The sequence below is a fragment of the Terrapene carolina genome, unplaced genomic scaffold, assembly GCF_002925995.2.
Source record: "Terrapene carolina triunguis isolate 2854851 unplaced genomic scaffold, T_m_triunguis-2.0 Scaffold837, whole genome shotgun sequence".
NCBI classification, from domain to species: Eukaryota; Metazoa; Chordata; order Testudines; family Emydidae; genus Terrapene; species Terrapene triunguis.
Window position 1 is genome coordinate 5,604,321 of NW_020665188.1, and position 13,667 is coordinate 5,617,987.

The 13,667-nt window shown below is 41.0% G+C and overlaps 1 protein-coding gene across 4 annotated transcripts in view; it reads right to left on the reverse strand.

The window, feature by feature from the left end:
- Positions 1–13,667, reverse strand: part of SEPTIN2 (septin 2) — a 62,284-nt gene that overhangs the window by 30,210 nt on the left and 18,407 nt on the right. For 3 of the 4 annotated variants that reach the window (XM_026660820.2, XM_024214389.3, XM_029913741.1), the window contains exons 2-5: positions 7,229–7,258; positions 5,216–5,336; positions 1,750–1,836; positions 142–265 (exon numbers count right to left, since the gene is read on the reverse strand). In XM_026660820.2, coding sequence (XP_026516605.1) covers positions 142–265; positions 1,750–1,836; positions 5,216–5,336; positions 7,229–7,237 — 341 coding nt within the window. In that variant the 5' untranslated portion in view covers positions 7,238–7,258. The remainder of the gene's footprint in view (positions 1–141; positions 266–1,749; positions 1,837–5,215; positions 5,337–7,228; positions 7,259–13,667) is intronic. The other variant, XM_024214390.3, reaches the window with a different exon arrangement.

The window sequence follows — 13,667 nt, forward strand, 5'->3', positions numbered from 1 at the left end:
CTGTGATTATGCTATGTGCGCAATGTACCTGTACTTCAGTGATTTAGTTCCAAGAAAAGAATATGAGAATGAACTTTAAAGAATCCAAAGAGAAACTTAAATCCTCTTTTCTATAGGTCAATAAACCCTTTACATACATACCAGTCCCGACAATTGATGGCATCACCATATCCTGGTGTATCTACAACTGTCAAACGGAGCTTAACACCCCTTTCCTCGATTTCAACTGTTGAAGCTTCGATCTGCACAGTCCTTTCAATTTTTTCTATAAAACAGCAAACTTGATCTTAAAAAGAAATCTCATAAACAGTTAATTCTGAGGCTAGATCAAGAATAACCAGCAAGTGGAACTATTTAAGAGGCTTTAGTCTACTAATAACCTTATTCTTGGGGTCACATGACATCAGAAGCAGACAACATTTTCCATAGATGTGTTTTCTCAAGACATCTGAGGATGTATACTGTTTCTTTAAATCTGTAGCAGAAAGCCAGGCAGGAGAGGCTGGGGATGAGTTTAGATAGAACAAGAAACAGACACAGTAGCTTTAGGAGTACTTTTATTTTTATAGGGAAGGTCCTGTTCCATTGTTGGAAGAAAGTGACAGACATGCCACATGACATGCTGAGCTAATGAAAATGAGTCACTCAACAAGAAAGCAGTGGAACAGCAATGCAAATAGGACCAAGATTCCCAGAAGAGGGAAACAAAAAATATCCATTAACAGCTTCAAATTCCTTTGGCAGAAATGTGGCAGGTCTATGACAAATAAGAATATAGGACAGATAAAGTTTGCATACCCAGTGGAAGCATGTGCAGAAAAAAATAAACAAAATTAGCAGTATGTCTATCAAGGCAAGAGGCCAAGTGATGCCCATACTTAGAATTTCTCCAAGGGAGGTATTATGAGAATTTTCTGCATCTTTGTTCAAGTTGACTTTATTTTCAACAAGACTTCTGTCCTCCCTTCTTCCTGTGCCATGGTGACATTTTTTCCAAAGAGAACTGGGCAGACTCTTTGGCACCATTCAGCATCATTCCTCACTTGACCATATGGGCTCATTAACAGATGCAAGGGGCTCACGTTCTCTGGAGTGAAGCGTACTGCCTCCCTAGCACTCATAATGTGAATAAGCAGCAACTGGGGCTCTCCTGCCAAGACAGTTTGAATACTGTTTGGAGTATTCCAGTCACAAATTCCTATCACAGCTACAATAGCAGAAATATTCAACCATATTTGGAAAAGAGACGACTAAGAGGGGATATGATTGAGGTCTATAAAATCATGACTGGTGTGGAAAGTAAATAAGGAAGTGTTATTTACTTCTTCTCAGAACACAAGAACTAGGGGTCACCAAATGAAAATAGGTAGCAGGTTTAAAACAAACAAAAGAAAGTATTTCTTCACACAACACACAGTCACCCTGTGGAACTCTGCCAGAGGATATTGTGAAGGCCAAGACTATAACAGCGTTCAAAAAAAGAACTAGATAAATTCATGGAGGATAGGTCCATCAATGGCTATGAGCCAGAATGGGCAGGGATAGTGTCCCTAGCCTCTGTTTGCCAGACGCTGGGAATGGGCGATAGGGAATGGATCACTTGATGATTACCTCTGGGACACCTGTCATTGGCCACTGTTGGAAAACAGGATACTAGGCTAGATGGACCTTTGGTCTGACCCAGTATAGGGCTGTTCTTATGTTATGTTCATTCACACTGAAAAGACATTAGGAAATAAAAATGTTTACCGGCTGCTCCTGGGATTATCCTTTCTGGGTAGAGATCTGTCAAGAACAGGCTGTTTATTAGTGTAGATTTTCCCAATCCAGATTCACCTATGATTCATTTTGAAAATATGCTGATCATAAATATGTTCTAAATAATTAACATTTCAGAACTGATATACAACATCTGATTATAGATATTTTTCTTGCCTTAAATGTAACCAAGTCTTTCAAATTGTGGATTAAACTGACATGGAGTGTTAATGACATAGTCAAGCCGCTGTTACGCACTTAAAGCAGGAGTTCATTTTATATATTCCAAATTTTTAGCACATAAACTCTAAGTAAAGCTTGATATTTGAAGATTTACATGTAAATCTGTTAGAGCTCTAATTTTTAACTGACCTTAAGTTCATAGTCTGAGTCTTATGATTTTTCAGTCTCCTGTAGCTCTTAAGCTAAAAGTTGTAGTGAAAATTTTGTATATAGTAAGAGTTTGGAGTACATCTGGGATTATGTAATAAGTGTCACTGACCAGAAAAAGTTACTGGTATTCGTCACGATCGAATCTTTGTGCCATGATTAGCCAATGGAGAATGCAATTATACCTGCTACTTATGTTGTCTGATATGGTATGCAGAAGCCTTTTCAAACTGTTACAGAGAGGCATATAATTCAGATTTCGAAGGATTTTAAGACTTTTTAAAGTCTTGTATTGTTCTAAGTTACTTGTTTTAAATATTCATTTACTGATTATAAATATTGACTGTAATTTTGAAGGTGAATACATATTTGTTAGGTTATTATAACAGGAGGTTTTTTGTTAGATTGCATTAAAATAATTCTAGCAAAACTTCTGAGTGTTTCTTGTGATACCAGCTTTTAAAATATAGCAGGGGTCGGAAAACTTTGGCTCCCGGCCCGTCAGGATAAGCCACTGGCAGGTCGGGATGTTTTGTTTACTTGGAGTGTCTGAAGGCACGGAGCCCCTCAGCTCCCAGTGTCCGCGGTTTGCCGTTCCCAGCCAATGGGAGCTGCGGGAAGCGGCTTACCCTGACGGGCTGGGAGCCAAAGTTTGCCAACCCCTGAAATATAGGGTCGGCTTATGAAAGGGTCATGCAGTTTTTGCTATTTTTACCTAACCATCTTGGAAGGGTCGGTTTATAAATGAAAGGGCTAATGAACGAGTATATATGGTAATTTCTTTTTAACTCATCTACTGCCCCTGTAGTTTCGCAAAGTATCATTCAAACTCTCCTAATACAATGCATTTCAATGAAGTTTTGTTGATTTCTCTAATTTTTCTCCTCAAATATCTTTATTTATACCTTAAAACTATTGGCAGATAGGTAACACAGTTAGCAATGCTATACCACACAGAAACTTTCAAATAAGTGTTTTCTCCTCTACTACTAATGTTGTCTTTTTTCCATTTGGCATACATGAATTTGTTTTTGAATGGAGCAGACACTGGGTTGTTTTGTTTAATAATTTATACATGACTCTATGCCAAAGCCATTTCACATAGTTGTATTTTCAGCTGATGTCACAGAGTTCTGGGAATTAAGTTTAGCTGCAGCAGAGAAAATGTGTTTATAGTTCTCTTCAGTAATCCAAAAAATTTAAACAATTAATAGTAGACTTCAAAAAGGTTAAAAATAAAACCATAATTTGAGAATTAGATGGTTTCTTAGCAGATAAAGTTTTAGAAAGTAAACTGACATTTTATATAAAAGCTGTTTAAATGTATCCTGTAAAGATTTTATCCAAAACAAAGCCAATAGAGCTGATGAAAACCCTAACTGGCAAGGAACAGACTTTCAATAGACAGTATAACTGATTTAAAGTTTTTTTAAATTCTCACCCTTGGTAATGCAAGCAGGCTCTCATGAATTATTCTAATAAAATGTGAAAAGCAAAGCTTGCCTAGCATTCAACTGTAAGCTACAAAAACAGGACAGAAGTAATGCTGTGGATGCTCTGCTGGTAGAAAACAAGGAAATAATTATGGGTTCGAGAAGAAGGTCTTTTATAAGTCTTGAGCTCTAGAATGATTACATCTCAGGTGGTACATAAACAACCACTAATGGTTCTACCATCAAATAGTTCCATGACTCACAAGCCAACTCCTGCAGTCGAAATTAACAAAAGGGAGTTTTTATTACTAGTAACTATGTGTGAAAGATGTAACCCAGCTTTGTTTTCAGATCTGGGATTAGGGTGCTGGGCTTGTAGGTTTTTTACCACAATTTTACTGGTAGTCTGGAATAGATGGATAGAATCCTGAAATGTCACTTTTCAGTAAAAACATATTTTATGGTTGAGAACTAGTATGCTCAAAATCCGGAAATTCAGAAGTTATGGTTTCCACAGTAACAGGGATACATAAGCGTAATATGTCTGAGTTAACCTTGACTTGGGAGCCTGGTGGGAAGTGAAGAGACAGTCTGAGGACTGCTGAATTGCAGAGCCACATGAGGTGGTCAGTTTGGTATGAAAGGGTTTCTAGGGTTTCTTTTGACCTCTTCTGCTTGTACCACTAAAGTGATCTATCTCAATTTAATGGCCTGTCAAGTTCCCATTTAAATGTACTTTAAAAAAAAATAATAAATTGTACAGTTAATCATTTTATGCCTACAGACATTTTTTCCAAGTGAAATTGTATCAGCTCCCATACACTGCTGGGCATGCACAATACAATTACAACAAATAATGGAAAACTAAATGTGCAAAGATGGAATTTTAAACATTTAAAACTTGAACTCACTATGCTTGAAGAAAATTGGTGTAGTCACTACTACTCACTGACTGGCCACATGCTGAGTTTCATACTCCACCCATTTTTGCATTATCTGAGCATAATAAATGGTTCAAATAGGGATACACCTCTACCCCCAATATAACACGACCCGATATAACACAAATTCTGATATAACATGGTAAAGCAGTGCTCGGGGGGCGGGGAGGGCTGCGCACTCAGGCGGATCAAAGCAAGTTCGATAGAACGCGGTTTCACCTATAACGTGGTAAGATTTTTTTACTCCCGAGGACAGCGTTATATCGAGGTAGAGGTGTATGTGAAAAAAATGTTTTCCCAACTCAAAAAACAGCAAATAAGACTTTTCTCAAATTTTTTTTTAAATCCACTTAAGCACAGAAAGCTTAAGTCCCAAAGGACAAAACAGGAGGAAGTAATGAGTACGAAAGGTGTGAGAAGACCTTCTCAATCTTATCTACAGCATTAGCTACCACATACACATTAATGTTTGGATGTATTACTATTTCTGTGGAACAGCTAGCTCATTAACACATTAAAGATGATAATTAAATTAAAGTATACTTCAAACTACACAACTATACAGGACAGAACTGCTGGATGTTATATAAAGTATATGAAGACTTCCTTCATATGAGAAGTTACATTGCATTCAGTCTAATCCCCAGTTTTCTAAATTCTAATTACAAGAGACTATAAAATATATTCTCTTACCAACCACCATGAGAGTGAACTCAAAGCCCTTTTTCACAGACTTCCGATGAACCTGGTTGGGAAGGTTTGCAAATCCAACATAGCCAGGAGTTTCTGGATTGGTAAATTGGGCAGGCGGTTGCTAAATAAAATAATCAGAAGATTATATATGCTATAGGTTGAAATAACTGAGGACAGTTCTGAAGCTTGTAATTACAAATTAGAGACAAAGCTGGAAAATCTTTGAAGTCTTCAGTCTTTGTTGCTCACACTGTTCTCTACAGAAGAGGCACTCAAGTTTGAGTCACATTGATTTAAAACAGAGGGAGCTGGCAGGAGTGTTCTCTGTAAAAGGCCCTCAGCTTTGGAATGTACTCCCCAACCTTTGGTCTGAAAGAACCCAAACCCGTTGGTCTGCATCACACATTGCAAGGCCTGCTTTTTCCACTCAGGCTTTAGGGAATGGAAGGGATTCATGATTTGGTTTTGGTTGTGACTTCACTGCTGATTTTATTTGCATTGTTTTTCTAACTAACTGTCAAAGGTGCCTGCAGTAAAATATAGGAATCCTTTTGTATACTATATTTTTACAAATGTAGATACATAAATGACTGGCTGCTCTTCCACAATGTAAACCTAAAAAACATTTACATATCAAAGTTTTCACTGACAAATTAGATAGCAACAACTTTATTATATCTATTTCATTTCCAGATTAAAATAAATGGCAAGTTTTTCCTCCAAGAGTTTAAATGAAACTGAAAATTCATGGGATGTGTTTCTCTCACTAATACTACTACATAATGTGCAGAAACACACTACAGCTATGTTCATGCTACCATAATGGTTAAACAATTTTGAAGACAATTTTACAACACAGAATAGATTAACTGTGCTAAGTGAAAGTTTTCACAACTAGTGTAGTTTATTCCAACTATCCTTCCAGGAATTATAGTAAATTATATTCAAGATTATCCTCAGCAGACTATGATTTCTGTAACAATCATGCTAACTACTTTTAAAAATGTGTAGTGTTTAACACCATTTTAAAAGTGGTTGTGTGGATGGGACTTATACACATGCTAAGTCAAATTGCAACTCTACATTTCTAGTCAGTTCTGACACATACAACTAAAAAAAATTAAAAAATACCCGTGGCCTGATGATAATCTATTTGAGGTAGTATATTAGAGATCTTATAATAAAGCAAGGGAATTGACTTAATACAGGTGTCCTTCTAGCCCAAATTAATCTGTGATCAGTTCATTAAAATCAGAAGGAAAACTAGAGGGTGCTCTGGAAAGGACTCAACTTTCATTTTCAATTTACAAATGTATAAACACATCCAACATTAAAGAATAGCAGAAAAAGTTTTCAGACATATTGGTTACCCTCTCCAAACATATTATTCAAATACTTTACATTATTTATATTATTGCCAATAGGTTAATATGGGCCATTCTGATTTCTACTTGTGACATAAAATGTGTGGAACAAGAAATTATCTGAATCTTATATGGTGATTGTTACATTAATATGATCTTTTGGTTTAAATTCTCTATTGTTGCTTTTATAATCTTGCTTAAAGGATCTGTCAATCGCCCACCTTGCTTTAGGGGCAAAAGCCAACTAAACTGGTGCTCATCCTTTTCCTGAATGTTGCTGACTGCAAAACTAGGCACACAGTGGCAGAAGAGAAGTTCAAATACAAAACAGTACAATTGGGGTGAAGGGTTTGCTCAAGTGAGGGACATTACTTCAGTGGGAAAAAACTACATGGTTTCCCTTTATAACCTCCACAGGGAAACAACTTGCATAAACACAGTGTTTTGCATAATTTCCCCTGTTACCAAATGGTTCAAAGTTTATTTTCATTCATTTCTAAATTTGAAATATTCCATACACTTGACTGTGGACCTCACTCTAAAACTTTATATTCGTTGCACATGAAGGAACGGTTGCACTAACTAAAAACCTTAATAAAAAACTATGCTTTTATCTTGTAATTAATGAAAATACAAATGCTGTTCTTACCTTGGCCATCCTTATGGAAGGTCAGCCACTCTGTGAACAAAATGTTTTTTAGTTTATTACAAACAGGATAATATGAAGACCAAACACCTACTACAACCACCACTGTGCAATCAAATTTCAATTGTCTTGGCAGTGAACAAGACAGAGAACGTTCTAAACTACTTGTATGTACCACCCAGCTTCTGAACCACCCCAAATGATTTCCTGCCAAATACCAATATTTTTATCTTTACCTTTGTTATTAAAATCTCACTCCATATTCAAAGACCAACACTGAATGCCTAACTCCAATTCTATTTACTTCATTGGAGGAAAAGTTAAGCCAACAGTGCGTGCTTCTGAAAATTCCACTCAAACTATATGAAATGGAAAAAAAAAAAAAAAAAAAAAAAAAGCTTTTAAATCTGGAAAAATTGTAAAGTCTACACCTTTTACAAAAACCAACTGAAGCAAAACCTAAAGAAGAGTTCTGTGTAGCTCAAAAGCTTTTATCGTACACCAACAGAAGTTAGACTAGGAAAAGATATTACCTCACCTACCTTGTTTCTCTAAAAGAAACTATTAATAAAAATACATGCCCAAATTAGAATTTACAGGAAATTGCCTTTTCAGAATTCAAACAAAAAGCATACAGCTTTCTCTCCTCCCCCACACTTCTAAGTGTCCTGTAAATAATCATTAAAGGAAGAGATTCAACAACTTTGAAATGTGATAGTGTAGAAAAATTAGAGAAACTATTACTTCCACCTCTCTAATCGCAATGTCTACAACCTAATTCTACCATTTAAAATGCTGCTAAAATAATATTTTTGCCTCACAGCTCTGCCAGCTCTGCCCCCAGTTTCTTCTTTAGCTCCCCCTTATCCACCACACCAAAAACTAACTTCTTGTCCTTACTCAGGAAAGGTCTGCATAATTTATAGCCCCACCCTACCAGGCTGACTCCCACCTTCACTATCACTGATGCCAACCTTGGTCACCCAATTCTCTGCTTGTTCTCCAACCACTTGCATTCCTTCCCCTATGCCACTCTTTAAAAGAAAAAGAAAAAAACAAAAAACGTAAACCACCACCTAATCCTCCTTCAAGTCCCTCAAAACTCATCTCTTCCATAATGTATATCATAATAACAGCTATAAAGGTAGAGGACTGTGATGATTGCTACTGACTGCCTACAATATATCATCTTAACCAAGATATAAACCAGAGGCCTTGACCCCTTGTGGTTACTAAACGTTCAATAGTAATTTTCACAAGAACAAGGTGTCAACTACAACTCCTTAGCAAATATTCTATTTTGGTAATTACCAGGGATTTCAGGAAGCAGATGTATCCAAATTTGCTATCTGCCTAGCAAGAAGAGTGCAAATTTACCTGCCACAGTTAGCTCTGCCTTCAGGACTGAATTACTGTTACACATTGTGTGTGTGTGCGCATGTGTGAAGGAAATAGCCTGAGGGGCTTAGTGTAGGTCTACACCGTACACCTTATAACGGCGCGGCTGTGCCGCTACAGCTGTGCCGTTGTAAGGCACACAGCGTAGTCGCTATTTGTCGCTGTGCCGTTGTAAGGCACACAGCATAGTCGCTATTTGTCGCTGGAAGAGAGAGCTCGCCCGACGATAAAATAAAACACCGAGGGGTGGTATCTTAATCAACAGGAGAGTGGCTCCCGCAGATGAAGCGCTGTCCACACCACGTGCAATGGAAAACATAGGCTGTGGGAAGCTGTGCCTCCCCAAACAGCCTAGCCCACACTCTGCCTCCAGGCCAGGCCCCCTCCTGCAGTTCCCCCCAGCCCTCTGCCCTGGCTGCTGTGCTGCCCCGGGGCTGGGGGCCGCTGCTGCCGCGGCGCACCAGAGCTGGGGGCGCTGTTGCTGTGCCACCCAGCACACTGGGGCTGGGGGCTGCAGTGGAGGTGCGGACGGGGAGGGTGAGGGGCGGCGCCTCAGGCACAAGGGGAGGGGCCGAGGTCTAGGCTTCCACAACGGCCAGGTCACCGTCCGCCTATGGTGCACACCGGCACTTTTTGTCATTAAAACTTCTGTTGTTCAGGAGGGATGGAGGGTTTCCACACCCCTGAGCAACAAAAGTTTTAACAGTGAAAGTGCAGGGTAGACAAAGCCTAAGAAACAAAAGCTAGTGCAAAATATGACAGTGTGATTATTAGGTGGAGTTCCATGCTAGAATTACATAACACCAGTGCTTCGCGATCTATGGTCAATGATCAATGGTCAACGATCAGTTTCCAAGTGGAATTCAAGGAGCTGGTTTAAAGTCCTACATTGTTTGAGATGTTAGTCAAGAGACTTCTACTCCTCAAGCTACACTGCTGCGGCTAGGATCAGAGGCAGTGCTCAACTAACAAACTCTCAGTAAGAGAGAGGGAGTTACTAGCAGGGTGTTCTCAACTTTAGAAAATCTTCTCCCTGTTGGTCCAGGGACAACATTGGCTTTCCAGGCACACTGCAAGGTCCATCTTTCTACCCATGCAGTTTGGGAGGGCAGGCTGTGGGTTGGAGGAATTTTATTATGGCTGGTTGGTGGAATGGGGTATTTATGTTTGCTGATGCATATTTGTATATTTATTGCTAAAGATAAAGAGTCCTGGAGATATTCATTGTGAAATTTAGATTGCAAACAGGTGCTTATTTTATAAATCTAAACAAAAAATGTGGAGAGTTACCATTATATCAACTGCACAAAAGGTAAATTAAAAGACCTCTCCCTAGTAGTAACTTTCTCTTTAAATACTGTACAAGTAGGTCCAAGGGTACTGAATTACTTATGACAATGAATTACCTTCCATACGGATCTTCAAGAACTTCAAATATTAACTGATCAAATCTCAACACCCTTGTGAGTGGTTTCATTACCTCCACTGTACAGAGGAGGAAACTGAGGCAGAAAGAGGACTGTGTTATTCGCCCAGGATCACACTGCAAGTCCATGTCAGAGGTGGGATTTGAAACAAAAGCACCTTGAATTTTCTGTTATAGTTATAGGATCACACTATTTTGTATCAGACACACTGTACTGTCTGGTCCAATCGATGCTTCTCTGGTGTAACCATCTATCCACTTAGGCTTCCTGTTGGCCAGTGGTTCTCAACCAGGGGTACGCGTACCCCTGGGAGTACGCAGAGATCTTCCAAGGAGTACATCAACTCATCTAGATGTTTGCTTAGTTTTACAACAGACTACATAAAAAGCACTAGTGAAGTCAGTACAAACTAAAATTTCCTACAATGATTTGTTTATACTGTTCTATATACTATACACTGAAATATAAGTACAATATTCATATTCCAATTGATTTATTTTATAATCGTATGGTAAATATGAGAAAGTAAACAATTTTCAGTAATAGTGTGCAGTGACACTTTTTTTTATGTCTGATTTTATAAGCAAGTAGTTTTTAAGTGAGAAGACACTCGGGGGTACGCAAGACATATCAGACTTCTGAAAGGGGTACAGTAGTCTGGAAAGGTTGAGAGCCACTGCTGTAGGCAACCAACACAGAAATCTTTCACAACAGGGAATACTGCATGAAAGATGTTTTAATACTGTGATTAAGTTCTCTCATGCATGCAGCAATACATGAATTCATAAGCAGTTTCCAATTTGACAGCATCCTAGATCTTCCCTTACAGCTGTTCTAAAACCCTATGGAAGACATTATACATTTGTCTTGAATGATCAAAGAGGAGATTTGAGCACAGTTTGAACTAGGTTAACAATAGATAGATGTAATTTAATAGCAAAGCCACTGTTAGATCTCATTTCAAATGGAGATGAAGATAAATAACTTGCTTTTCTTACACTTTAGATTCTGTCTATAAAAATTTCACACATGGCATAGAAAGCTCTAACCTTACAGTCGCTCCATCTTCTTCTACTTGGTGTAATGAGCATTTTAGGCTGCAAGGCTCTTTGCTACCTCCTTAACCCTGCTCTCTAGACAGCTCTAATTTCCACCCCTATAGTCATCAGTCTCCAGCTGTAGCTCCCTATTTTCTTTCCTTTGCTCCATCCCTGACACTAAGGGTATGTCTACACTACGAAATTAGATCAAATTAACAGAAGCCGGTTTTATAGAAATCGGTTGTATACAGCCGATTTTGTGTGTCCCCACATAAAATGCTCTAAGTGCTCTAGTCGGCGGACCGCGTCCACAGTACCGAGGCTAGAGTCGACTTCTGGAGCATTGCACTATGGGTAGCTATCCCACAGTTCCCGCAGTCTCCGCCGCCCATTGGAATTCTGGGTTGAGATCCCAATGCCCGAATGATGCAAAACAGTGTCGCGGGGGGTTCTGGGTACATGTCGTCAGGCCCCTCCCCCTCCGTCAGTGCAACGGCAGACAATAGATTCGCGCCTTTTTACCTGGGTTACCTGTGCAGACAACATACCACGGCAAGCATGGAGCCCGCTCAGCTCACCGTCACCATATGTCATCTGGGTGCCGGCAGACGTGGGATTGCATTGCTACACAGCAGCAGCAGCTAACTGCCTTTTGGCGGTAGATCGTGCAGCATGACTGGTAGCCTTCATTGGCGATCTGGGTGCCGGCAGCCGTGGGGCTGCATTGCACCAGCCCCTTGCCTTTTGCCTTTTGGCAGTAGATGGTTTATTATGACTGGTAACCGTCCTCGTCGTACAGCAGTGGCTGTTGATCATGGGCACCTGGGCAGACATGCTCAGTCCTATGGAACTGTCTTGATGATGATGGTTATCAGTCATAGTATGCCATTTTCTGCCAAGCGCCCTGTTGGCTCATCGCACATTAGCAGAGTCTTCCCTGAGCAGCAGATTGTACAATAGGCCTGAAGGCTAACTGCCAAGCGCCCAGTATTTGCTGCCAAGCACCCAGAAAATGCCGAGGGCTATCAGTCATGCTGCACCGTCGGCTTAAGATGTAAAAAATAGATTTGTTCTGTATTCATTTCCTTCCCCCCTCCCTCCGTCAAATCAACGGCCTGCTAAACGCAGGCTTTTGAGTTAAATCTCTGGGGGGGGCCATTCTGTGTGACAGTTGTTTGTGTTTCTCCCTGATGCACAGCCACCTTTCTTGATTTTAATTCTCTGTACCTGTACGCCATGTCGTCACTCGCCCCTCCCTCCCTCCTTCTCCTGGTCCGTCAGATACTAGTTTCGCGCCTTTTTTCAGACCAGACGCCATAGCTAGCACTAGGATCATGGAGCCCGCTCAGATCACCGCGGCAATTATGAGCACTATGAACACCACGCGCATTGTCCTGGAGTATATGCAGAGCCACGACATGCCAAAACAAAACCAGGACCAGCCGAGGAGGAGGCGATTGCAGCGCGGCGACGAGAGTGATGAGGAAATGGACATGGACATAGACCTCTCACAAGGCACAGGCCCCAGCAATGTGGAAATCATGGTGTTCCTGGGGCAGGTTGATGCCGTGGAACGCTGATTCTGGGCCCGGGAAACAAGCACAGACTGGTGGGACCGCATCGTGCTGCAGGTGTGGGACGATTCCCAGTGGCTGCGAAACTTTCGCATGCGTAAGGGCACTTTCATGGAACTTTGGGACTTGCTTTCCCCTGCCCTGAAGCGCCAGAATACCAGGATGAGAGCAGCCCTCACAGTTGAGAAGCGAGTGGCAATAGCCCTGTGGAAGCTTGCAACGCCAGACAGCTACCGGTCAGTCGGGAATCAATTTGGAGTGGGCAAATCTACTGTGGGGGCTGCTGTGATCCAAGTTGCCAGGGCAATGAGAGACCTGGTGATATCAAGGGTAGTGACTCTGGGAAACGTGCAGGCCATAGTGGATGGCTTTGCTGCAATGGGATTCCCAAACTGTGGTGGGGCCATAGACGGAACCCATATCCCTATCTTGGCACCGGAGCACCAAGCCACCGAGTACATAAACCGCAAGGGGTACTTTTCAATGCTGCTGCAAGCCCTGGTGGATCACAAGGGACGTTTCACCGACATCAACGTGGGCTGGCCGGGAAGGGTACATGATGCTCGCGTCTTCAGGCACTCTGGTCTGTTTCGAAAGCTGGAGGAAGGGACTTTCTTCCCGGACCAGAAAATAACCGTTGGGGATGTTGAAATGCCTATCGTGATCCTTGGGGACCCAGCCTACCCCTTAATGCCATGGCTCATGAAGCCGTACACAGGCAGCCTGGACAGTAGTCAGGACCTGTTCAACTACAGGCTGAGCAAGTGCCGAATGGTGGTGGAATGTGCATTTGGGCCTTTAAAAGCGCGCTGGCGCAGCTTACTGACTCACTCAGACCTTAGCGAAAAGAATATCCCCATTGTTATTGCTGCTTGCTGTGCGCTCCACAATATCTGTGAGAGTAAGGGGGAGACATTTATGGCGGGGTGGGAGGTTGAGGCAAATCGCCTGGCCGCTGATTACGCGCAGCCAGACACCAGGGCAGTTAGGGGAGCACAGCAGG